Source organism: Pleurodeles waltl, chromosome 5 (assembly GCF_031143425.1).
Source record: "Pleurodeles waltl isolate 20211129_DDA chromosome 5, aPleWal1.hap1.20221129, whole genome shotgun sequence".
NCBI lineage: Eukaryota > Metazoa > Chordata > Amphibia > Caudata > Salamandridae > Pleurodeles > Pleurodeles waltl.
Genome location: NC_090444.1, coordinates 1042515781 through 1042542725, shown reverse-complemented (window position 1 = coordinate 1042542725; position 26945 = coordinate 1042515781). Strand labels below are relative to the sequence as shown.

Genomic DNA, 26945 nt, shown 5'->3' with positions numbered 1-26945 from the left:
TCCAAACCAGTTTTGCAAAATGTACATTAATTGTGTTTAGGGACTGTGTGTCCAGAAGGAAATCCCATGATTAGATTACAAAAACATACCAGAGGTCAAAAGGTGATGTCTATGAATACATCATCAAATCGATCGAGCAGTGTCGGTGTATTTTCAGACACAAATCCTAGTAGAAACAGGGCACTGTTGGCAGGTTTCAAATCATGAGGGGGTGGAAAGGAATTTCATTTTTCTGAACGTGGGGAGAGTACTTCGGGTATGGGGAAAATAAAGATCATCAAGAACACTTTGCTGCACTCTGATGGTGCACCTTATTGCAGTCGATTCGGGTCTCCTTAAAGACACCCCTGCAATGCGTTGATGTGGGGGGTGGGATGTGTTTGTAGGTCTGTCATGTCAGTATATCTTTCAAAAGGACCTACTTACTGTTACCAAGTCTTGAAAATATGAACATAGTGAACATTGTCTCCACCCAGAAGAGTATTACTCTCTAAGCACATGCTATTTATTGGTTGTTTGGTGTATCATTCTATCTTTTATGAAGCGCATGCATTGCGATGCATCAGGGATGCTTTACATTTCTAAAGTACCCTGAATAATTACACATTAAATTTGTTATCTTCTGGAAGCATTATATGCAGATAGCAATCGTTTTTTCTTTTTTTTTCTACTAATGCAGAATTTTCTATAGTACTTTAATCGGGACTAAAAATGCCTGCGAAACGTCTGGTCTTTGCCAGTGATTGTGCCTTCCCGTGGGATCGTTTTTTGAAGTGAATTGATCATTTACCGACTAACTTCACTGACGTGCTTAACAACCCGCAGAGGCCATTAGTGAGTTCACTGCTTACACAGTTTCCAGCCAACAACCTTACCCAACCCAACCTTACCCTGTAAGATGCACTGTTTCTGATCTACAAACATCCAAGTGCACCAGTGGCAAAGCCAAAACACAAAGCACAAATGAAAACGCGAGGATGAGCTATACTGAACAACAGAGTCTATCTAGACAGATTAGCTTTACTTTTTTTCGAGGCAGACCTAAAATAGCTGCATACTATTTGGTGCCATTTTAACTAATTATTCAGGGTTGGTTTCACTTTAAATACCAAATGGCATTTTCACTGTTTTACGTTCTACTTGCACTATGATTTTATTTATTGCACGGTTGGACCGTCCTTAGAATGTGACTCACGCTTTATTAAAAGTCTCAAATAAATTAAAAAAGGCAAGCAAGTTGTTGTAGTAATGTACCGTCAATACGAATGTCATACATCAATGAGTCCGGGAATAGATACACATCAGTAAGTACAGTGCTCTCGTTGACTATGGAAGAGATTGGGTTCGTATTTCTGTTTGTACACTTAAATATAGTAAGTAATACTGTTACGTAGCTCGGCAGCTCACACACTGTGTACGCATAGTTTTGTTTTTAGGATACGTTATGTTTATCTGCCGTCTTGAACTAAGACCGTCTTCGCCTGTCAGTAGCTTCACCACATACAATTGGAAACAGCGACATCAAGCGGCACAACATATTTAGCAGCTCTACTGTGTAAATACATTTTCAGACGTTAAAAAGTAAATCGATTTGATCCCCTTCTCTCTCTTCTTTGAAGATGTTACCACATTTGTTTTATACTGACACATTGCATTATTTCAGCTGCCGAAAAAATAAGGATTTTAGATCAATCAAAGAACCACCACCCCCCCCCCCACATGGAAGACAAGAAGTGTTGGGTGCATTTATTTGGCCCGGGTCGATAATGTTTCGCAAGCCACATTCAAGACAACAGCAAAAAAAAAAAACAAGCATATGTAATGCAATAGGTCTCGCATTTGCTTGAGTTAGCGCTATTGGCATTGTAAATTCATAACTAGACTCTTCTTGCCACATAAATTGGTCAACCCTGCCTCTTGCTTGAGTTAGAGCTATTGGCATTGTGAATTCATAACTAGACTTTTCCAGCCACATAAATAGGTCAACCCTGCCTCATAATTTCATCTATTCCTGCCATATAATTCCAGCAGGCCTACATATAGCTAATGCACTTCAATTTGCCTTCTTCCTCTATCTGCAGCAAAAAATGAAAATGTGGCCATTTAGCACCCTAATTTTAATCTGCCATGCTAATTCCAATAGAATACTGCTTTTACCACCCCACCATTAGAGTTGCTGCCTGGCTAACACAATTCCCTCCAAAAAAACACAAGACAGTCAGAGGAAAAATAAACTAGAAGGGTCACCCAAACATATCAAGAGTGTTCAAAAAGTCATATTGTAATAAGAATGTTAAAATGGCCTGAATCATAGCCATAATTGTAACAAGGAAAGATAATTAAAACATGTACAATTATCATATAAAACTTTATCAGAAATAAACTGTTGGCATTAAACTGTAATGCTTAAAACAGTCCCAGGAGGGCACCATAACAAAAATATAATTTGTAAGAAACATGGTCATGTAACCATTGTTAGCTCCTAGAGGGCATAACCCCATGAAAACCAAATAGGAGAAAGTAATGCAGTGGAACCATTTACTTAGCCCCTGGAGGGCGCTTTTAGGGCTAACAGGCCTACTGCAACGATATTAAAAACAAGGCTTTTAAAACAAAACCTCCCAGCTGAAGATTAAAAAACACTGAATGGTGGGAGGGGTTATTATTTTGGGGTCCCAACTAACTTAGTGTCGAGACCCAGAGATGATGTAGACAGAAAGAGTGTTTTGAAGGTGGTCCCATTGCCCTAAGACCACCACAGGCTGAGTTATGAGCAAAAGCATTATGGGGTGAGTTTTTGTGCCACAAATATTACAGTATGTTGACTGAAATGCTCTGAACATCCCCTAGAGAACACCAAAATAAAAATGGTATGTGGAAGAAATATGGTCATGTAACCATACAGTCAGCCTTTAGAAACCATAACCACATAAAAAGATGGGAGAAAGCAATGCAATGTAACTGTATGTGCAGCCTCCAGAAAACATGATGTATTACACATTTTCAAGACTAGCAGGCCTATTGCAATAATGTTACAAACAAGGCCCATAAAACATAACTTCTCTCACCCGTAAAACAAAAGTTCAAACCATGAGAGAACTTAAAAGTATACTGAATAATGGTAAGTGTTATTATTTTGGAGTCCCCACTAATAGTGTGGGGTCCCAGAGATGATGTAGACAGAAATACCACATTGTGGTCAATGTTTTGAAGGTGGTCACATTGTCCTAGGACCACCACCGGCTGAGTTATGAGTTAGAATGTTTTGTAAAAGTAATGCCCTGCAAAGCATTATGGGGCAAGTTTCCATGCCACAAATATTACAGTATGTTGAAATGTCTGTAATGCTTAGAACAGCCCCTTTAGGACACCACAATGCAAATTGAATTTGTAAGAAACATGGTCATGGAACTATATAGTTAGCCCCTAGAGGGCATAACCACACAAAAAGAAAATGGCAGAAAGTCATGCAATGTAACCCTGTATTTAGCCCCCTAGATGGCACAGTGCATTACACATTTTCAGGCTTAGCAGGCCTAGTGATATTACACTTATCACAAAAGGGACAAGAAAAACAGTCAGTCTCCCCCCTCCCATGGGCGTGCAACTGCCTGTAAGAAAAACTGTGCTCACCCATTAATCGTGGCATGCTTCATCATTGGGCCTCAGTTAACACATTCCTATGCAGACCCACATTCAGAATGGGGCAGTAGGGGCAGGGAACAAATAATTCTATGCAACAAACACAACACAAAACAAAAATGGGATCTGAACAAACAATAATACATAAAACTATCTCATGGGTGTCCACTCCGCAATTTTATTCAGGGACCCCCTGGACAGGATTAAAAACAGACTCCTGGTGGTGACATACAGGACATCATTACCTGTTCACCCCAGTACCTGTTCACCAGTCAACATGTTTCGGCCACTTTTACTGCCCCTCAGGGTCACTCGGCCTTCATCAGGACCTCTTGGATCCCCCTGGTTTATGCCCCCTACCTGTCATAAGTCAGGGCTTCTATTATTCTGTGTATCAGGGTGCATTTGACCCCTGTTTTTATACACACTCTGGATATCGAGTTTTCATTAAGTCATCCTTAAACCCGGAGCTGAGTGGGAGCACCACCCTGTAGTCACACACTAGGCAAGGGACCAGTGCCTCCTGACACACCACCTCCGGCTCTGTGGCACACGGTAGTGATATTACAAACAAGGCCCATAAAAAACAAGATATTCCAAGCTGTAAAACAAAACTTCCAGCCATGAGAGCATAAAACGATACTGACTGGTGGGAGAGGTTATTCATTTGGGGTCCCCTCTAACATAGTGTGAGGACCCAGAGGTGGCCTACAGAAAGAAAGAGTGCATCGTGATGAACGTTTTGGCGGTGGTTCCATTGTTTTAGGACCGCCACATGGTGAGTTGTGGGCAGAAATGTTTTTCCAAAATATTGCCCTGCAAAGCATTATGGGACAAGTTTCCAGAGTGCAGTGAATATTGTAGTACCGGCTCTCCCGCTGTGCCGGGAGAGCTGCTTTCGCTTTGAGGATTTCTGTTTTACATGAAGAATTTACCAATTTAAAGTGTTTTAAGGAGAGAGCCTCAAGGAATGACTCTGATTAGGTGACAGTTAACAATGTGACCAGCACTCCAATACCACCAATCGAGTTTACGCTATTGTGCCTGTTCTTGCTGTGAGCGCCATGGCCGCTAAGCAGTACGAAGGGGAGAGACAAAAGAGAAAAAAAAGTTCACCCACGCTGAAATGTATTGCCAATCGTGCAATAATCCACGTAACAGGGGCAGTCTGCAAGGTATAACAAAAACAACCTCAAGGGAGGAAAAATGTAAAGCATTATCAATGACCTGAAGTGATTTTTGAAAGGCAAGCCTAGGAACGAATGAAAGTGATGGACATGCTTAAAAGCCCACAATACTTACAACACGACAAAGAGCTTGCGCGCTCGACCTAAAACCCGGTCATAACTTTATGCACGGGTTCATGCTGTAGAATACAGTTTACAAAGCACCATCTGAGGCATTGCATGCACAGATATTTTCACAGAACTACTACAATTTGTGCTTATGAACTTAAATATTCATTAAAGAATATGACTTCAGGTATTTAGAGTAAATGATCTATAGTGCGTAAAAGGCACCAATAAAGAGCTAGTAATGTGTCGCAAAAACAAGTAAGCAGTTAAATATGTCACTTTCTAACACAGTTAATGTGTAGTAACATGCAGAGAGATGTCTCCTTTTGTGTAATAAACTATAGTCATGCAGGAAAGAAACATGCTGCCATGTATGTCTCCTTCATGCCAAAAACTGTTCACTGGTGAGAAAAGCTGAAACACTACAACTTGTTTTCACTGTTTAATAATCAGCTGTAATTCTGCGCCATATTTTTTCAAACAAATAGCACATTATTGTCTTTGTTATAAGTAGGGTGAAAAACAGCGCAGCATTTCTGAAGTTAGTTACCAATACTGAGGGCATCAATCGTTCTGGGTTGCGGAAATACTCTTGATCATATGTTTTTTGTGAAATAAAATGCAGGAATTCATTTCCACGGTAATTACCGCATGTTTAGCCATTTTCTACCAAATGTTTCCTCAGATACCATGACTTCTTTCAACAAGTGAATTCTTTGGGTGAAACCTCTATATCTGCAATATTTCAGTGGATTTGTAGTCCCAATAGGGCCAGTGACTATTGTCACCCCCAATTAGGAATAGGCTTAGGGTTAGGCTGTCCCATAGCCAGGGCCTAGGAATATCATTGGATTCACTGAAGAGAACACAGTGCAAATTACAGATCCTGCACTGCTTTAAAGGTGAATGAAAAAGACACTTCTTTTTGGTTTCAGTGGAAATACTGTATAATATCCAGACACATGTTTCTCATCAAACCTTTCCAGTTGCCTGAAAGTGCTCCCTCCAATCAGAAAGAACATTGTCCTCAGATACAACATTCAAAGCTCCTTTTGGAACACAGGTTGTAGGTTCTGGGCCAAAGAATCACAAGCTTTGTTCCGGGAAACAACAGACCCAAGAACTTATCAATAGAAACCAAACTGTCCCAAAGCAAGAAAAAAATCATAAAACATCACTCGAAGACTACTTCCCAAGAATAAAAGTGTTGTGCTCATAAATCAAAAGCTTCATCATCACAGCTATGGCTTTTACAAGTCTATCACTGCAGATGTCCTTTACAGAAGCAAAGCCCTCTTCAAACCTGTTACGCATTTCCCTAGCCAGATGCCGGACCACTTAGAATTCCTCTAATCACAACCATCAATCATTTATTTACTGAAATATTCGATCAGATGAAGTCACAAGCCACCAGCATAAACCACTTAACTACCTTTCCCCATCTCATATCATCATATGCCAATATAGGCCCGCTTCCACATTCTGACATGTACAATGCTTTTTGACATCCTTATTGCCACCACATATAATGATGACATCTTCTCACCCACCACTGTGAAATATCTCTCCAGAGAAGGCTAACCCCAATTCTCAACATATTCAGCCTCTTCGTTGCACAGATACACTCAAGACCAGGCTCAGTCACGCGCTACTGAACACAAACGTAATTTTGACCAAGTTTACCTTAACACGTACTGACGAATCAAACACCTAACTTTGCTGGGAATGGTTGTAAGGTAGCAATCTGCTTGACCTTGACCTTTGTTGTGTGCTTCATGTTTGTGGTGTTGAATTGATAGATGTTCACTTCAAATGTTGAGGGCTTGTGATTTGACTGAGAAACCAGTGAAAAGGCATCTGTGCAGGGAGCGGCCAGCGTTCCTGCTGTTGAGTAAAGATGAAGGTTCTCCTTCAAGAGTAAACCGGTCTTCTAAAGGATGGCTTCATGTTACTTAGATGTTGCAGATGCTCAGACAGAATGGTTGACTTGTGATGATGCTGCTCTGCAGTATCTGGAATTCTGAAAAGTGGTTACCCGTTGAGGTGGGAAAGGATTATTTTAGAAGAGAGCAATCAGACTGGAAGATGCACATGAGTTAAGGTGATACCTTAACTTAATATACTAGTATATTAGCCGAGATATCCACTGAGGTAGAACATGACGAGGCATTTAACAGTGGGGATCTAGTAGTATAAGGAGTGTAGGTTGGTTTATTTAGTAGTAGTAACTTTATTGTATAGATAGAAACATTACAATATTCGAGACATTTGTTTATAGGAAACAATATTATATAAAAATAAACTATATTGAAGTATCTTGATAAAAAATAAATGTATTCATACTAGTTATGTGATTACAGAAATTAAAGATCAGATAATCACAGCTTGAAGCTGAAACATCCTCATCCTGATATTATAGGAGAGATGAAACAATCCTTCAATAATCTTTAATGTGCCTTTTTCCATGTTCATTATTTACAGACATAGACCATGGGGTCTGCTCCTTATTATGGGCTGGCATTTTGCCTCAGGATTAAACTATTTACACTAACATCCAGTATGACCAGGGAAGGTGGGTTCTGTTGGATTTTAAGTGTTACTATTTGGCTGTTCAGTTGCAGCATCCAACCCAAAGGCTGAACCCAAAGCCAAATAAGGAAACATCCTCAGTAGCTAGTTATGTCAGGCCTCCGGGCTGATTCTGATGGAACTCCAGGCGGAGCACCCCTCGAGGTCACAGAATATCTCCCCATGGATGTAGTGTACCGAAGCAGAGGAGCAGAGAAAGGTATACACACGGAGAGAACAGCTATAGATTGAGCACAGGACAGTGAAAGCAGAGCAACATTAGTATGAACAAACAGAGAACGAACCAATAACACACTGGGTTACCACTAAGGTTGTACTTAGGTAAGGCCCAGAATTTTCCACATTAACCGAGAATATCATTGCCTCTGTGCAAATTACTCTTACAGATAATCACCCTGCAAGCCCCATAGAAAGAAGCCACAGAAGCAGTTCTGTCTCTGAACCCTTAGGGCACAAACAAGGATTGTACTTACATACACAAGATAAACCATTATGGATCCAGCTGGAGTCACAGTGGCAATTCGTAGAAAACAGCAATGGCACACTGCAACAGATAAAGCACTTAAGACTACATACAGCACAAGACAAAGTATGGGACAGGAATTGCTTCCTGGAAACCAGTAGCCAGCCCCTGTGCAAAGGAAAGCACTTATACACAGGTGAGGACTAAATAGTACACCTACCAGACACAATAGATAAAGAGGAAAATACAGAGCAAGCACCAGAAAGGGGCCTAAGAACTATAGCTAATATTTCAGGAGCAAGTTATGCAAGGAACATAACAGGAGAACAGGTAAGTTATACAAGGATTCTAGGAAGCTGTAACAAGCACTAGACTTGAACATCAAGAGAAATAGTGCAACACATTCAAGGATTCTAGGAAACTATAACAAGCATTAGACTTGAACATCAAGAGAAATAATGCAAGGCAAACAAGGATTCTAGGAAACTGTAACAAGCAAGAGACTTGAATTTTAGGAGAACTAGAGACTGCAAAAGAATCACAAAGAAAGGGATCAGAAACTAGGGCAAAATCTAAGACACAAAGGGGAAATAACAGGGGATTTGGCAGAAGTAAAAGGGTTAGGTAACTAGAGAATAATAAAGCAGGAACAGAAGGAACAAACTAGATACAATTAGAAAGGGAGAAGCTCAAGGGCTGCACCAAGAGTACAAAACACCAGACTAAAGAAATAGCAAAAGCAAGCAGGGATGGGGAAATCTGTAGCAGGCTGCACAGGAACAGGGCTGGGAACAATTTGTAGCAAGCTGCACAGGAACAGAGTACAGCAGACAGGGCTGGGAAAAAATCTACAGGAGACAGCACAGGAACAGAGCACAGCAAACAGGGCTAGAGCAAGCAGGAACAGGACTGGAAAAAAAAACACAAGAGGTCCGGTACATAGAGGAACAAACTTCAATGCAGGAACAGGGAGCTTCAGCGAATGGCAGCATATAAACAGTTCCAGGCAGCAGCAAGTCCAGAGCGGAGTCACATGGCTGGGCTGCACAAGACTGAGCACAGGTGTGTGCGATTCCAGTCTCTCACAAGTCCTGGAGGAGAGGAACTAGTACAGAGGAACAGCAGGAGTATTCCCATCGGAAATAATGGACAGTAGTTTCAAGGTCTTATTGACTACTAGGCAGTGCTTTATGGGCCTTGATGTCCATGGAAACAAATGTAGGGTTTCAGTAGCAAACACTATCGAAAGAGGGAGCAGAAAAGAGTCTGAAAGGGATTCTGGATGAGTTTTAATGAGGATTCCCACGATGCAGATGGTACATGTACAGCGTCCCCCAGAGTTGGAACGATTGAGTTGTGACAGGTTATTGCCGCAGAAGGTCCCTGAACTCAATGTTTTATCACACAGGAAAAAAATGTCCTGGCACCCATCCTGGTGTGGAGCTACAACACAGGTCTGTGACAGAATGTTTAAACAAGTTCTCAGACAGGCATCCTTTTGATCTGAGGCAGAAGTCTGGGGTCTTGAATAGTTTATTCTGCTGTGTTCAGTAAAAGGAGTAGCAGAGTAAAAGTAGCTTGACTGTTGTAAGTTGGTGTATCTGCCATACAAAGGCACAATAGGATTGGTGCAAGGATACAACATTTTTTGAACATGTTGAACATACTGATTCTTGAGGAAAGACTAGTTCCATCCGTTAACTTTATTTTCACTCAAGGTTCTTTGTGGAGCCGCTTAATAAGATGTTTGTCAGCTTTGACCAGAGTCTATTAGGGACCATGCTTCCTAATGAAAAGATGTAATCGGTGAAGCAACCATAAACTTTGTATTTTACTTACTTGCCTGTAGCGGGTATAACTGATAGAGCCACAATATTGTCAAGTGTTGAACAGCCTTTACAGAAGCCAGTTTGCATACATTTTAGTGGATCTTGGGCTGCTACCCAGGTTTCAAGTCTTTCAACTAGGCCTTTAGAAAAAACCCTCCCATGATATCCAACAGGACCATAGAACTGTGGAACTATAGCTTTTTTAATTGCCCGTGCGTCTTCCTTTGTAAATTGGATGGCTAACGAACACTTTTTAAGTCAATGAGGGTGCTGTATTGATTAAAACATTTTTTTAAACCGGGTTCAATGCTTCGATAAGGTTATCTCACCCTCTCTAGCTGGATCATTTCTTGAAACCCACTCTTGTGTTTGTGACAGTTCATTAGTTTTTATTGGGTATATATGCTCTATATGACTCTTCCAGACCTCACAAGGAACCAGATATTGAGAGCTCTTCCTGAGTGACTCAAACCAATATTTGATTTTCTAAGTTTTCTGTGCTCAAACAACTTGGTTCCCAGTATTACTGTGCCATGATAAGATAATAGCCCTAATCTCCGTTTTGTAATGTCTCTTTGAAAGTTTTAACTGGGTGATCTCTAATCTCATAATACTTTCGTTTTAGCAGTGTCATTAAATGTGTTCTACATTTCTTTTGGTCTTGTGCATACTAATATCACATCGATCTCTATTCTTACTTAATGTGGAAGGTTTTCTCCTCATAGCAGGCAAGTTATCCGTTAATAGCTCAAACAGCTAAATTGATAATCACTTCCACAATGCAACACACATTACTGGACTGGTGCAGTCATTCATTGTAGCAAATTAGAAAACATGTGGTCATCCAAACGTATTCTCCCCAGTTCGTTCAAAGGTTCTGCCCTGAAGTGTTTATTACAACTTGCCTCTATAAACCTCAGCTCAGCCTTTGATTAGGTCACCAAGATCAAAGTGTTTTATTTTAGCAATTTTTGGAGTTCATCTAGCCATCACTGAGCTTGTTAGTCATCTCCATTTGAAATTATCAGCCAAAGTTAGTTTTAGTTCTGTGGGAGAGTGTTCTGAGAGTTTTTATCTGGCTAAGTGTGTTCACCAGAGATACCATTGGCCCTTCTCCTCATTATTCTCTGTTCACATAGTTTGCAGGGACACTTAAGGGCACTTAGACAAAGCACTTCTAGACTAATCTATGCCTGATTTATTGTATGCAGACGGTGCTGTTTTGATGGCATGGACAGTTAATAGATTTTAAAAAAAAGAGGTCAGGAAAATAGGTGTCCGAGTCCAAGATGGTGTCTCAGCGCAGAGCTCACCAAGCCTTCTACGGGATCCTTCTACAGTGTTCTGAGCTCTGTAAAAGGCTGCTGGGTGAGAAGTAATGGTTCCCTAGCAGCACCAGGCAAACAGTAAAGCTGATGTCTGAGGGCTCTCCACTGGAAGCTGAAGGGCCCTCCTCTTCCACTCTGACGCAAAAGATGATGGGCGGCTATCTTTGATTCAGGCTAGCACTGATGCATAACGAAACCAGTAACGTGGGCGGGCCAAGGCATTGAAGCGACTTTTGAAGATCATGAATAATGTTGAACCTGGTCTGTGATTAATTGAGTGCCTATCCCACCTGAAACCAGCTAAACACCCTACAAGTATTCACAAGCTCACTTGTAATAGGGGCTGGTGGTGGGAGTCGCAGGTGGCGCAAAGAAGAGAAACCTGACTAGGTAGGCCTTTTCATTTGCAGGGGCTGTAATCTTGGAGGTAATCAGTCAGTGCCTGAAGGGCTGGTCTGAAAAGTCAGTGTATGGCTGGGTTTCTGGTAGTCTGTGGGTCTGTCTTACGGTCCGCTGGGCCGGTTTTTACAGTTGATTTCCTCGATGCTAAATCAAACATTGCCTGCAGCGAACACAAATCCGTTCAGTCTTATATCTCCTGCAAATCACTTATACAGTGTCTTTACGAGTTCAAAGCTGTAATTTGTAGTCCTGGGCCACTTTTTGTTTTTTAAATATCCACTTCACTAATGGGAGACACTTTTTTTGGAGCCCTGTCCTATTTTCTGTTCCAATCGGACACTGCTGATAAGAACTGTCAGATTACAGTTGATCCTCACTCTTTTGTTTGCATCTCATCGTATAGCATTAGCTAAGTGTTTCTTAGCAACAAACCCAAAATCTATTTCAAGATAGCCTGAGATTTAATGTATTTTTGATGCCAAAACCTATAACTAGAGGAGGCCATCACAAACTGCTGGGGTGACACTGCTAAGTCACTGCTGAACTTGACATTAACCGGCAATTTCTATATATAAAGAACAACCTATCCCCACCACTGACTAAGGATGACCTTCTGAGCTGACTCGCAGATCTTCATCAAAAGATATCCAAAACAGTGTTGTTGCAAATAAAACCACTCAAATCTAAAGTCACTACCACTCTGGCTGACATAAATAAGGACTGTCGAGCAATGCGGGAGAAAGTGGCCAAAATGAAGAAGATATCATGATGCTACTTCAAGAGATGGAGCACACTAAAGATCCATCTGTCTAGATGGAAAAGGAAATTAACAAACTGAGGGATGTGGTATCTTAATTTGCAAAATGAGAGAAAATAGCGAAGGAACGATATAGAGAAATACAGCCTGGACCTCTCCAGATCTATCCTACAAGAAGATGAATCTTTTCACATTCTGATAACATCCCACATAAGGGGTGCTCTTCGAAATGAGCATTAAACAAGGCCTAAAGATATTGTGACCAAACTTTGGTATTCAGCACTCAAAATTAAATTATTAGAGAAGCCAGGAGATTCAACGCAGTTCCATTTTAAGGATGCTCTATTACCCACTTTCAGGATTTATCCCAAATGACTTTAATGAGGCAGCGCTCTCTTCTACTAATAGAGGCGGAACATCACAAGTGACAGGTCAGATAGAGATCGACCTATCCGTTTGGACTACATAACGTTGAGGAAGGCAATAAAGCACTGGGCCTGTCAGAGTGAAATAAAGAAAGCTCTTGCAGCACTCAGAAGAATGAAAGATTAACTCTGAGGGACAAATGGGAATGGCTGAGACCCCACAGGAAACCTACTCATACAGTGCTTAATTTGTAAATAAAAAGGTGCCGGTGCCCAAAGCCCTCCTCTTAAACACGCGGCTGCTGCAATTAAATGTGCGAACACGGAATAAGAGGCACTGAAATCCTAAAGCCATCTCAGGCCTCTTCTATCCATATGAAGGCACTCCCTGCCCCTTCAGCTCACTTTGCAGCTTTCTACTTTCTCCCTTTGTCGCGCTTTTTCATTTTTGAGGCAGGAAAACAAGCCACGGCCCTCAAAAATAAGTGCCGGTGCTCAGCACCGGGAACAACAAGCACAAAATAAGCACTGTAATTGTACAACATAAGTATTTGATGTAAAGATTGGCATAGAGCGGGGCTTTTAATTAATTCAAGACAGATGCCTTTATCCATTTTGATTCTCTCTCAATCGTGGTATTATATTGTGCCAATTCTTTAATAGCCATGGGAGCAAACAGCTGATTGTGGGGATGTTCTCAGGCCAGGAGCCTTGATGGGGAGGAAGCAGTCCACACTGTGTGCCATCGATGCGCTATGGGTGTTCCTATACCCTTCCAGGTAAAAGAGATCTGTAGAAATTTGGAATTGTTTGTACAGGGGTTGTTCCTGCATATTTTTTTGGGAGACTAGAGTTACTGTTTTGTTGCACCATTCCCTCGACACATGGGATGTTAGTAAAATGTTTGATTGTGGGCCCAGCTCTTCTTGTGATAAAAAAAAAATTGTTTAGACTAATCACATGGAACATTACTGGTCTTAATTTCCCAGACACAAAAAATTGAGGTAAGGGGGTCAAAAACACGGTATATATTGGTGTTGGGGGATTTCAGTGTGGTTCCAAATGCTGTTCTAGACAGACACCCCTATGCTAGATGTTTTCAAGGGGTAATGGATGAGTAAATAAGAAATGGACTTCGTAACCTGGTGGGGAGGAGAAACTCAGCCCCAAGATCTCGAATGTACTCCTTTGTCCCATATTCAACAACTGGACTAGGCTGTGAATCAAAAATTTCACTAAGAGACGCCATCCTAATCGATAGGAGCGATCAATGTTTCAGATCACTCCAAGATCAGGTGATCAGATGACTTGGGAACTAAACTCAATAAAGAGGGTACATTGGAGATGTCAGTTCTCATCCAAAAGACAAACTTGTAGTTCAGTGTCTACAAACAGATGTTTAGGATTTTTTTTATTTTAACTGGATCTCTGAGGTTACCCATGACATCCTCTAGGATGCCTTTAAGGCTACAATAAGAGGCCAGTGTTTACTGGCTAGAGTGTAACAGAAGAGTATTACAGAAAAACAATAATGAAGTTGTTAAAGGAACTTAGGAAATAGACTAAAAAAAATAATAATCAGGATCTCTAAAATAAATGACAGAAAGTACTAAAAATTAGAGGACTCAACTTGCTTTTGGAAAGGAGCAAAAAGGCACTGTTATGCTTGACACAAAAAAGCTACAAGAATTCTGAAAAGGTAGACTTCATGTTAGTGAAGAGAATAAGGAAAGCAAATACAACAACTAAAAGCCCTAATATCTCAGTAGACCCCTAGATCCATTAGTCAGACTGAAGTAACACAGAGGGAAATTTTTCAAAATTATAATCACAAACTCTATGCTGAAGAGCCAAAAGATGAATAGATCTCTTCAGAGTTTTTACAGCCCTTTGTTTACCTAAACTCTCTTTGGCTAATAAAAAACATGAGATCTCCCTATTATGAGCATAAATCATGGAACCTTAATATAACTGAGCCCGACAGCCTTTCTAACTGTTTTTACAAATGGTTCAGGGAGATTCTTTCTATTAAATTAACAGAGTTTTACAATTATTTTTGTCAAACAAAAACAGTGACCCCCTCTATGACAGAACTAATATCATGCTTATACATAAACCTAGTAAGCCTTCAAATCTATGCTATTCATACAGGTCTATCACCCTCTTAAATTCAGATGTCAACATTTTTACACAAGTTCTAGCCAACAGATTGCTTTTACATCTCCTCTACTTAATTCACTCTGATCAATCGTGATCTATTTACAACAGACAAAAAAAACAGCTAATATCAGGAGAGTCTTACACCTAATAGAATAACCTAACCCAATGGTATTTTTTCTCTCCAAGCAGAAAACGCAGCCAATGACAACTGCATGTCTATTAATCAAACGCTTGGATTTATTGGCTTGACCCAAACATGAGTAAATACATTTATTTAGAGGGACTACACAAGTGTGTTCTCACTCATCCCTTATTTTTCCTATAATTATTCAACTGTGATTGGCTTTTAAAAATTAGCAAGACCAAAGATAATATGGGGATGCCATTTCAAAGATAGCAGCCTAAAAGCCATCTCATTGCAGATGGAATCCTACTCACATTCACAAATCTGAACAATATTTTGATCCAGGTAAGCCTCAATTAAAAGAATATAGTGCTATATCTGCATTCCAGTTCCATTTAGATAAATCGGGATGTCAGAGCATAGGACAGAATCGAACGACTAAAGAAACAATATGCCCCATCTCAGGTCTACAATGGGCTAAGGTTAAGATACAATATCTGGGAGTTTATATTACTACTTCTCTGGCATTGTTATATAAAGCCAAGTATCCAAAATTGTTTTTGCTTATCCTATCAGATCTCTAATGCTGGTCTCCTCTGTTCATCTCCTTGCCTGGAGTACTGTATTTACTTCTAACCGTTCTAATAACAATTCCAACTAAAGAATTGGAGCAAGCATAGAAAGTTATTTTTTAATTTATTTGGGCGAGTAAGAGGCTGAGAATTTCCAGAAAAACCATGATGCAGTCAGGGAATATGAGGGTCTCACTCCCTCATTTGGAACTGTACTTCATCAGTGATCAAATACGTTCCTTGTTTGAATGGCCGCTGGTTAAAAATTCCTAGAAAGAAGGGGAAAGTAGGATGCTGTGAGACCTATATCACTTGGGAGAAATTAGCTAGAGAATTCTACCTGGGGGTATGTGAAAAACTGAATTATTATCAGATGTCACTGTGCCCTACGTGTGGATAATAAATTGGCTGCAACCAGGATCCTTTCAGCATCCTAGGCTCTCCTAACTAAATAACAAATATTGAAAGGGGAAATATAGAATATCTCTACATCATTGACTATCATGGGCGACAGGTATCACTGGACTCACATGTCCCAATGGCAGTGCCTGTTGTGGGGAGAAATTAATTTGACTGGTTGGCTATCTCTGTGTGATTCCATCCCTAAAATCTGTTTTAGTGTTTAAAATAAGGAATCCCACTGCAAAAAAACATGTTTCTGTGGCATACTACCCTGCTCATGGCAAAAGGAGGCCTACAAAAGTCAGAATGCGAGATGTTGTCAGGACTGTGGACAGGAAGGTAACAATATTAATGTATGGTGTTTTTATCCAGTTATAGAAACATTAAGGAATGAGATCCTTAGTCACATAAGGAACATTTTGGTCTATTCCTTTCCTAGTCAGCCTACAACATTATATTGGGGATGAAACCTTCATTGTTGGCTGGCATGACTAGTGCTGACTGAGTAATATTCTACCAGCAGCCAAACAGCCAATTGTCCTACGGTCTATTTTAGTGACTGAACATTTGATGGCTGATCTTCTTAGTCACAACAACAAAATGTAGTTACATTTGGAAACTTGTCGTTCGGTATTCAAATGAATGTCTCCCAGTGTTGAAATGCCTCAGTCCTGTTGTCCATTGGGAATGGAAAGGTTTTGAAGAGTTAGAATCAACCTATTATTCTCAGATTAAATGGCTAACACCTTCTCTTACATCTGTTTTTACCAAATAGAACTAAAGTATCCTGATGTACTAAACTTAAAATTAACAATAACATTTCTTTGAAAAAAGATATGATAAGTTATCAAAGTGTAATTTTTTTATAAGATGGATCACTCTATGAGCCTTTCAGATGCATTTATCATTACCACTGGCCCAAAGTCTTAAAAATCAAGTTTTTCCATTTGTGGCTCCACTTTGAAAAAAGGTAATTTATTTTCTTATGTAGGCATCTCCTTTGACAACTCGAACAGACAGGGAAATGTTTTACATCTAAGTAGACTCAAGCTTGCACAATCAATTGGTACAGTTTTAGTTTTTCTACAAAAGTATAAACTAACGTCTGAAAACATAAGGGCCATTTATAATAGTAATTGTATCTCAGTTTCCTCTTATAGTTCGGGTGTTTGGGGAACTACTGATGTTTCGAGTCTGTAAAGTGAGGTAAACAATTTTGCATGAGTCTTTCGGGCTTTTCTCAAGGGTACTTCCCTCTTTGTCATGGGGAATCAGACTTTCTTACTTAGAGGATACAATAAAAATGGTGCCCATTCTTTTGTGGATTTACATTTGGGCAAATCCACTCGCAATTTTATCACAGGAAGTACTCTGCAACTTTATGAATCTTGAGGACTCTGAAAAAAACACATGGCTTAATTACATCAGGAAAGTTTGCTCTGATCTAGGTTGCCCCAAGTTGTACACTCACTCATGCAATATTTTTAAACTTGATACACTGTGGGTTAAGAAAACATTTGAGGAGAATAGAATTACACCAAGGAAAGCTAATTTACCAAGTCCAAAGTAAGATCTTATATTTTCTTATTAATTACTTCTGGCTTGCAGCCTTATCTTAATTTGGTTCACACTGTTTACTGACGTAAACTTCATTTAGATTCAGCTCCCTTCAAAAGTGGGCTTGAGCTCATCTGGCTATAATTAGCAAGCCGGATGCAGACTCGATGATGAAGCATGCCATATAGTTGTGTGAGAGAAGGTCCTTTTTTACAAAACCTAGATTTCTTGTGGTATTTACGTTGACAATAGGACAGGGATACCTTTCAAGAACATATGGGTGAAATTCCTCTTTGAGTAATGGGCAGTTCCAGTTCACCTATATCTGAGTCCCATATTCGAAATACGTTTGTCTTTTTATCATATCCATCATGCCATCAGATTATACCAGTGCTCATGTTAGAAACCCATAGCCATTCGCGTCTACCAGTACCCCATTAGCAAATTCATATGTGTAGGGGCACAGAATGAGCCCTTAGCTGTACTCATGCCTTGACTTATAAACAGAAGTCATAATTAAAAATAAAGTCGGTATGATGTAGGATTCATTTTTTCTAAAAGCATCTTTCTTTGTTGATAAAAAACCTATTAAGTCATCAGGCAAGAATATATTAAGTGCTTACAGTTCATCCATGGTCTCATATCAATTTATAAAGAGGGCATTTCTTAAGTAACATGTATGTAGTTGGATTGCTAGAGCACTCCTTCCAATCTGTTTAACACATCTATTTTGTCACTGATATAGGAAGGTAGCAGCTTTCCATATGGGGACAAATCTCTACTCGTCTAGATCAATGGTCATCGACAGAAACCTTACACTGAAAACGATGGGGCAACCTTGACATGTATACATTGATTTGTGCAATAAGATACGAGGTATAGTGTAGGATCTACTAGAAACTACTTTTTCAAACAACATAGATCTTCATAGCTCAAAAGACTATCACTCAACCAGTTGGTCTATCTAGTAAGTTCATGTGACTTTTTTACCTAGCAAGACGTTTTACTTCGTTGTTGTTTTGCTCTAACTATGAACATTTGAATGTTACCAATAAAGCTGTGACTTATAACAGGGCTTCATAATAATCATTATCTCTCGCCAATCCTGTAATTGCTTCCTATTGTCTTTTGAATATCTTGTAATTGACGGTCATTTATAAATTATAGGTGACTGTTTGGCCCACGTCTTCCAGACCACTTCTTTCGAAATCTTAATCAACACCCAATTCATTTTCGACTTACAGACGGTAAAACATGCGTGCAATCAAATTACTGTCCTCAGTTCCCACAACTGAAAGACTGCAACAGATGATTATGTAACCTCATTCCCACACTCCAATTGTTCTACAACAAACACGGTTACAATATAAGTGATGGTTCAGCTGCGAGCCTCAATATTAACCTACACAGCAAGCATTGGAGCCTGAGCCTTCCTACACGGATGAGATTTATACATTCTTTACTTTCATATAAATTTAGTTAGCTTATTATAGACTGACTACCTGTGAGGGTTGACATCTGCTATATTGGCTTTTTAGAAACTATGGCCCTCATTCTGACCCTGGCGGTCTTTGACCGCCAGGGCGGAGGACTGCGGGAGCACCGCCGACAGGCCGGCGGTGCTCCAATGGGGATTCCGACCGCGGCGGTAAAGCCGCGGTCGGACCGGCACCACTGGCGGGGTCCCGCCAGTGTACCGCGGCCCCATTGAATCCTCCGCGGCGGCGCAGCTTGCTGCACCGCCGCGGGGATTCCGACCCCCCCTACCGCCATCCAGATCCCGGCGGTCGGACCGCCGAGATCCGGATGGCGGTAGGGGGGGTCGCGGGGCCCCTGGGGGCCCCTGCAGTGCCCATGCCACTGGCATGGGCACTGCAGGGGCCCCCGTAAGAGGGCCCCTAAATGTATTTCACTGTCTGCTGTGCAGACAGTGAAATACGCGACGGGTGCAACTGCACCCGTCGCACAGCTTCCACTCCGCCGGCTCGATTCCGAGCCGGCTTCATCGTGGAAGCCTCTTTCCCCGCTGGGCTGGCTGGCGGTCTGAAGGCGACCGCCCGCCAGCCCAGCGGGAAAGTCAGAATTACCGCCGCGGTCTTTCGACCGCAGAACGGTAACCTGACGGCGGGACTTTGGCGGTCGGCCTCCGCCGCCCGCCAAGGTCAGAATGAGGGCCTATATGTACCTTGTCTTCCACCACCTCATCTCTGTGGGGAAATGCTGCAAGAAAAAAGTGGTGCAAGAAAGAAAAGAGTAAGGAAGGAGTAAGGAGGGCGCAAAATCGAGGCAGTCCAAGAGCCAGATGAGCAGTATAATGCTTATTACGTTTGTCATACATGAAAGAATACAGCTCCTCGAGACTCTCTTAATACAAACAAAAAGTCAGAATCTCAGCGGGGGAGATGACACAAACATATAAAAATGCCTTAATTATTCTAATAATAAATCACAGTCAAAGCTAAAAAAGGTATACAGAACTTAATGAACTGAAACAACCAGAAAGGATTGGAGATCTGTATTGGGATCTATAGTAAATATTTTGCTGCTAACCAGTTTATTAAAGCAATGACAGTCTATAGTAGTAACCCTCTGCTTTTGTGAGATAATCCTCGTTTCTCCTCTTGCATGCTGTGAGATCTTAAATGAAATGCTGTATTTCTGTGTCCTACGTTGGTCAACCGTTAAGAGCAGTGTTTTAACTCTTATGCAAAAAGAACATCGGGGGTTATACAACAATATGAAGGATATATTTAGCACATGTGATATGTATATGATGCATGTTAGAAGCTTAGTCTGGATCACAAGTTGTACTTATTTTGTAAGTGTTCCTAGTCATGACTAACTCTCACAGCAAATAACTGTCTTGCTTAGTTAGAGGGACAAATTATTTTCCAGTACCTTCCCAGATGAATTGGCCACCAATCCGCTTCAAGAACTTGAACCAAAAGGTGTCCTTGCAGGGCTCATCGAGGAGGACCTCACCGATCCAAAGAGAAGGCTCTTGGGTGGAGAGAGGCACCTGAGTGGGCTTCATGGGCACAGCTCCTTGAGGGTCCCAGTGCCCCACCTCCTGGCGAGAGCCAAGCACGAATAGCTCAATGTCGGTGCAGTCCACTGTCAGGATGACTCCAAACCGGAACAGAAGCTGCGGCATTCTCAGAGAGAAGAGGGCAAAAGGACCACCACCAAGTCAACTGAGTGCTAACAAGAGGGAAAAAAGAGGGGGGGGGTCCCAGTTCCTTGAATTTCCTTAATAATCAGCAAATGAAGGAGGACTGGATGACACCTTTCAACAAATGTTTGTCGTAAGCACTGAAATATTATGATTAAACATCCAATTCTGTACTGAAGGATTTGTTTAGTAGCTAGCACAAGAATGTTTTGGGACTTGCTCCAATAAAGTCAAATACTACATTTTCTGTATCAAGCAGTGAAGCATAAAGGCAATGGAGACTTGAATTCTTTCTTGCCAGCTTACACATAGCACTATCCTAGGAGAGAAAAAAAAAAACATGCTACCGTTATGACAGGAAACAAACCGAACGTGACATCACATAGCATTAGCCATATTGTTATCAGCCCAAAACAACGTAGTCACCTGGTTTAAACTCTTAACGGGACCCCTAATGCCCAGATGACCACCATGGGACCTAAAGATGTGCGGTATGTTTACTCCTGAGTGGACGAGTTGGAGCTGCCGCCTCACTAAGGAACTGATTTTCAGAATATCTTCTCTTGGAAAGTCTGCGAAAAATCAGGGAATGTGCACACATTTGCTAGAGAAAAACCATGCATTTCAGCATGCTGGATGATGGCCAGCGATCCGGAGCACCTCTGGGGTCACTTTCTTAGTTTCCTAGACTTCATGAAGTACCTACAGAATGTGAAGGCCTCAGGAAGTGCTCATCATGCGCACTGAAAATGGACCAGTTGCATGTACGTCACTGGCAAGTGCACCAAGCGGGTCAGTGAGAACATCAGAGCTGTTCATGGAGACAGTTACAGAAAGGTTGTAGAAACTGGGAAGTTTCCAAGCTCTGAGGAGGGAGCCTAAATGTTGTACACTTTTCCTGCTAAGACCTTTGATACACATGCCTTTGGGAATTGACTAAACAGTGGTCAGTCCCCCATGTAGCTTCGGGCTACCACAGGCTGTTTGAGGAGAAACTGGTGTTCCATAGATGCCTGCATAAGGGTAAGGACCTGAGAGCTTTGCTCTTGTTAGGAGCTGCTCTTGTTAGGAGATCCCTACCACAGCAAAACAGATCACTCATATTGTCTGCTGTGTTTTCTTATGGTGAATCCCAAGAGAGAACTCTTGAGATGGCACATTTGAAAGTGACCTCACTCTCTTGACAACAAGTGTTTGAGAGCCACTGAGTTTCGCATATGCTTGTGAGCACATGCACAACAAGACTCCTTCCTTTTGAATGAAGGCATGCCACAATCCTAACAGGCATTATTTGACTCTCCTTACATAACTCTATGGCCAGTAAGGGCACTGAGAGTCCTGCTTTTATCCATAGGCACCCAGCCACGAGGTGGTGTAAAAGTCTGTAGCTTAAGTAGCGTGTTTGCACCCTTCACTGTTTACCTAAACACAGTGTAAGTCCTTATGTACTAGCAATTAGAGGAAGAACTATGTCACTGGAAACTCACCAATATTTCTGCAAGAGTGTCTAAGGCGACTGAGTGTTGTCTAAGTTCCACGGAGTGAAATCACTGAGGATCAAGTCACAGTGATTTGCACGTTTTCACAGTCCATGGTGTTCCTCTCTGAGTGCAGTGCTTTCCACTTGCAATAATTTGGTCACTTCTGTGCGCCAGTGCAGGATCAGGGGAGGAGTATCCAATTTGCACCGCATTGCTTTTGCACTATTTGACAGAAGTATTGCAAGGTCAGTAAAGTGGGTCGTGGTTTGCAATTTTTGGGGAGCGGGATCACAGGCAGTAGGCACTGTGAGCAGTGCCCACTCTTTCCCATCCCGTAACTTGTGATATTCCTGACAATATGGCACCCCAGTAGGGTCGTAGGGGCCCACAGCTGTAGAACATGTGGACCATATCGTCCGACCTTGCCTGCACCTAGGACATTTGTCTGCGACCACGGGATAGATTTGATGGAGGCATCGGGGGTCAGGTAAGCCCTCTGTAGGATACAGAATTGTATATATTTGAAGCAGGGGCTGCCGGGGACTTTGTTGGGGGTATTCTGACACCTTACTGCACTCTGAACCATGGAATGGTGGCTCCAAGGAGTCCTCCCAGCCTGACTTCAGGTGGACAAGGGGGATTTCAGGCAGCAAAGACTCAATATATCCATGTCACCATGCGCCTACCATTGCCTATTAAGTACAGAAACTGGTAGTGGTCGGTGTTCTGTCGGTTCTAACCCATGGACACCCCAGTGTCGCTGTAGCATCGTCTGGAGAGCCCTATAGCTCAGTAATGCTCCCTCATGTAGGCCGTGGCGCTTCTGAAAGGACAGCCATGTTCCCTTTGTGAACAAGTTGTCAAGTGTTGTGATACCGGCTTCTCCCCATAGCTTTGTGCTGTGCTTTTCATCTTGCCCTCCCCCAAGAGTAAACCTCGGAGCAGCACCAATGAAGTGCAGGGTATAATGGTGTTTATTCCTGGGAGGCCTCTTTGAAGGCACTCACGGGCCATGCAAAGGAGGCGTGGGCAGGGGACCCTCGTTTGGCAGCCCAGGAGGAGCAGGGGTGTCAGATGACACACGAATAAAAAAAATTCTAGCTTACGCGTCAAGAATTTTCAATTCTATTATGGACACGGAGGCGAGGATTATGCTTTCTCTTTCTTTTACTGAAAATCACAGCAGCCAATCAAATTACAATAAACGAAAAAACCACATATCCCATGGTGCTAAAGTCCAGTATCACATGCACCAATCACTGTTCGTGACCTATCCCACAACCTGAATGAACTCAAACGTCACTTCCTCTTTCTTTGCGAAAATAAAACGATAACCTTGAAACTTCTGCATCAAAACGTCTTTAAGAACTCAACACCTTCCATTCTTCTCCAACATAACCGAACTCCATGGAAACTGGAAGATGACCAATTTTCAAAGATCCATCGGAAAAAATATCTTCACCGATATCCAAGAACTCAGATAATCAAGTATTCTTCTGATCAGAACCTAAAACATAATAATAATAAAAGGTAATATCTTATAATTTTGATATATTTATACAAATATAAACATCTTATTTAATAACCCAGGGTGGGCATAATACTAAAATCTGTAATAGCTTTACACTTATGATTCTTGTATAACATGTCGAAAAACATTTCCGGGTGGGATAATCCTCGCCTCCGTGTCCTTAATAGAATTGAAAATTCTTGACACGTAAGCTAGAATTTTTTTTATTCTATTTCAGGACCGGAGGCTCGGATTATGCTAGTTCAAAGCTGATCAATAACAACAGAAGCAACATCTACTACTGGTTTATGATAGAATATTTTAAAAGTAAACTCAGAAGACCAATCTGCCGCTTTCATAATTTCCTCTAGTCTCGAACCCAAAGCAAAGGTTTTTGATGCCATAGTTCCTCTAACAGAGTGAGCTCCAAAGAGATTTATATCTATACCCGCTTCACTCATCAACCATCTCATCCACCTAGAAAGAGTGGCTGAGGAAACAGGTTTAAAGGGTTTCTGTAAGGAAATAAGTAATTGACCATTTAAATTCTGTCTAAATTCTTCAGTACCTGCCTCATAATCTTGTAAGCATTGAACAACACATAATTTAGAATTGTCTGGAAATTTAGGATACGTTACTTACCTGCAATTTGTCTTCGTTCTTTTGGTAATGTTAAATGATACTCCGTCTGGAGAATATACTCTACCTGCAAGGTCTAAGGCCTTGACATCTGAGACTCTCTTACAAGATATCAGAAAAAGTAGCATAGTTAATTTTGCAGAAATCTGTTTACGGGATAAATACCTATTAGATGGCCAGTCTTCCAGGAACTTCAAAATAATACTCACATCCCACAGTTGAGAATATTTAGCCTGTGGGGGATTACTTAAACGAATACCCCTCAGAAGCTTAGATACTAATGGATGTTCTCCCACTGGTTTGCCATCAACATTGGAATGTCCAGCTGAAAAAGCAGATCTAAAATTGTTGATGGCGCTGTAAGCTAAACCTGAAGAAGCCAATTCTACCAGAAAGTTAACTATCAAGTCAATACTCGACTCCACGGGATTACAACTTCTTCCACTGCACCAACTATTCCATCTACGCCAGGCTGACGTATATCTTTTGTGAGTGCTAGGGGCCCAAGCTTGTTCGAAAAAATTTGTAGCTTGTTGCGAAAGGCCTGAGGCATCCCATCTCGACCTGAAACTAACCACGCCATCAACGTCAACTTCCATGAAAGTATCAGTGGATGTTGATGGCCCTCCGGGCTCAAGAGAAGATTCAGACGAGGAGGAATGAGAAGGGGACTGGAACACGCCAGTTGTAGAGCAATTGGGAACCAGGGTTGTGACCTCCAACATGGTGTCACTAGAATCAAGTCTGTTTTCTGTCTCTGTATTTGGGCTAATAATCTGGATATTAATGGAAACAGAGGAAAAGCATAACTTTGAAACAGGGACCAATCCTGTAGGAATGCATCCGTTGCTAGAGCAAGAGGGTCTGGACGCCAACTGAAGAAGTTCGACGTCTGAGTATTGAGTCGGGATGCAAAGAGGTCCACATCGCAAGGACCCCATTCTTTGATTATCTGGGAAGAGATGACTGGATCCAGTTTCCAGTCGCTGGAATCCGTCAGATATCTGGAGTTCCAGTCTGCAATAGTGTTCAGAGTCCCCGGAAGGTACTCCGCCACCACTACTAATCGCTGTTCCAGACAATAGTGCCAAAATTCCTTGGCTATCTCTGCTAGAACTCGGGATCTCGTCCCTCCCAGTTTGTTGACATACCGAACTGCTGAAATATTGTCCATTCGCAGTAGTATGCAACAATTTGTCTTTTGAGGAGAAAGGCTCCTTATAGCAAACAAGCCTGCTAGGAGTTCCAGGCAATTGATATGAAGGGAACTTTCCGTCTGTGACCATCTGCCCCCTGTCACTAGGGACCCGCATCGGGCTCCCCAACCCCATTGACTGGCATCCGATTCGATCACTACCTCTGGATGCGTCCCAAAGATGGCTCTTCCATTCCAAGCCTCCATGTGTTGCAACCACCAATGAATTTCCTCTCTGACCTCTGTCGTCAAGGGAACCAACTCAGAATAGCTCAGACCCTGCTGTAGGTGTCTTATCTTTAATTTCTGAAGAGCTCGATAGTGTAAGGGGGCTGGGAAAATTGCCTGAATAGAGGAGGTCAACAGACCCACTAATCTGGCAATGGTCCTTAGAGAGATAACTGTGTTTGCTAACGCTGCTCTCAACTCCCTCTTGATATTGCAAATTTTTGCTGATGGCAGAACCAGAAGGGCTTGTACTGAGTCTATCCTGAAGCCCAGAAACTCCGTCACTTGCGCATTGATCAGGAAACCCAAATCTTGTAATACATTGATGGTCCAGTCCAGATGAACCAGGAGAGAACGAGGATCCTGAGCCATCAATAAAATGTCGTCCAGATATATGATCAGTCTGACCCCTTTGGTTCTCAATGATTCCACAACTGGTCTCAACAGTTTCGTGAAACACCAAGGGGCTGATGACAGGCCAAAGGGGAGAGCTTTGAATTCCAAACAATGGCCTTTCCACCGAAACTGAAGAAATCGTCTGTGGGGGGAAAGATTGGGACTGGTAGATAAGCATCTTTCAGGTCCAGTCGGACCATCCAATCTCCTTCTGATAGAATGTCCCTCAACATGTGGATCCCTTCCATCTTGAAATGTCTGTAAACAATCCAAGAGTTGAAATCTTTCAGATTGAGGACTAGACGATGACCTCCTCCTTTTTTGTCGACTACAAAAATAGGACTGCAAAATCCGGAGGGGTGAGGAATAGAATACTCTACCGCTCCTTTGTCTATCAAGGACTGAACTTCTGCGTCTATAAAAGTCTGAACGTTGCGGGAAAAAGTAATTTGGATAGGGGGAGTGAACTGGGTTGGAGTTCTAATAAAGTCTAGATGGAACCCAGCGACCGTCTGAAGAATCCAGGGTTCTCCAGAGATCTTCTTCCAGTTGTTTGAGAATAGACCCACTCTGCCCCCAAGAAGAACCTGAGTGTGATGAATAATGTTTACCTGAGTAGCCAGCATCTTTGATGAATCCCTGTTGACCTCTGCGTTGTCCTGTGCGGAACCTGGGACGGTTACTTCTGGTGCGCGTGGGATAAAAGGTAAGCTCCGTTTGTTCTCCATACCATCCACCTCTACCTCTGGGGTAATAGTTTTGGGGACTAGAATAGGATCCTCGGCCGGGCATTCATCCACCAAAACGACCGGCCCTGACAAAAATGCCCCTTCTGAACA

The 26945-nt window shown here is 41.8% G+C and overlaps 1 protein-coding gene across 3 annotated transcripts in view; it reads right to left on the bottom strand.

Moving 5' to 3' along the window:
* Positions 1-26945, bottom strand: part of EPM2A (EPM2A glucan phosphatase, laforin) — a 514940-nt gene that overhangs the window by 483454 nt on the left and 4541 nt on the right. For 2 of the 3 annotated variants that reach the window (XM_069235244.1, XM_069235245.1), the window contains exon 2: positions 20384-20976. In XM_069235244.1, the coding sequence (XP_069091345.1) occupies positions 20384-20639 (256 nt within the window). In that variant the 5' untranslated portion in view covers positions 20640-20976. Of the gene's footprint in view, positions 1-20383; positions 20977-23473; positions 23646-26945 lie in introns of all 3 variants that reach the window. The other variant, XM_069235243.1, reaches the window with a different exon arrangement.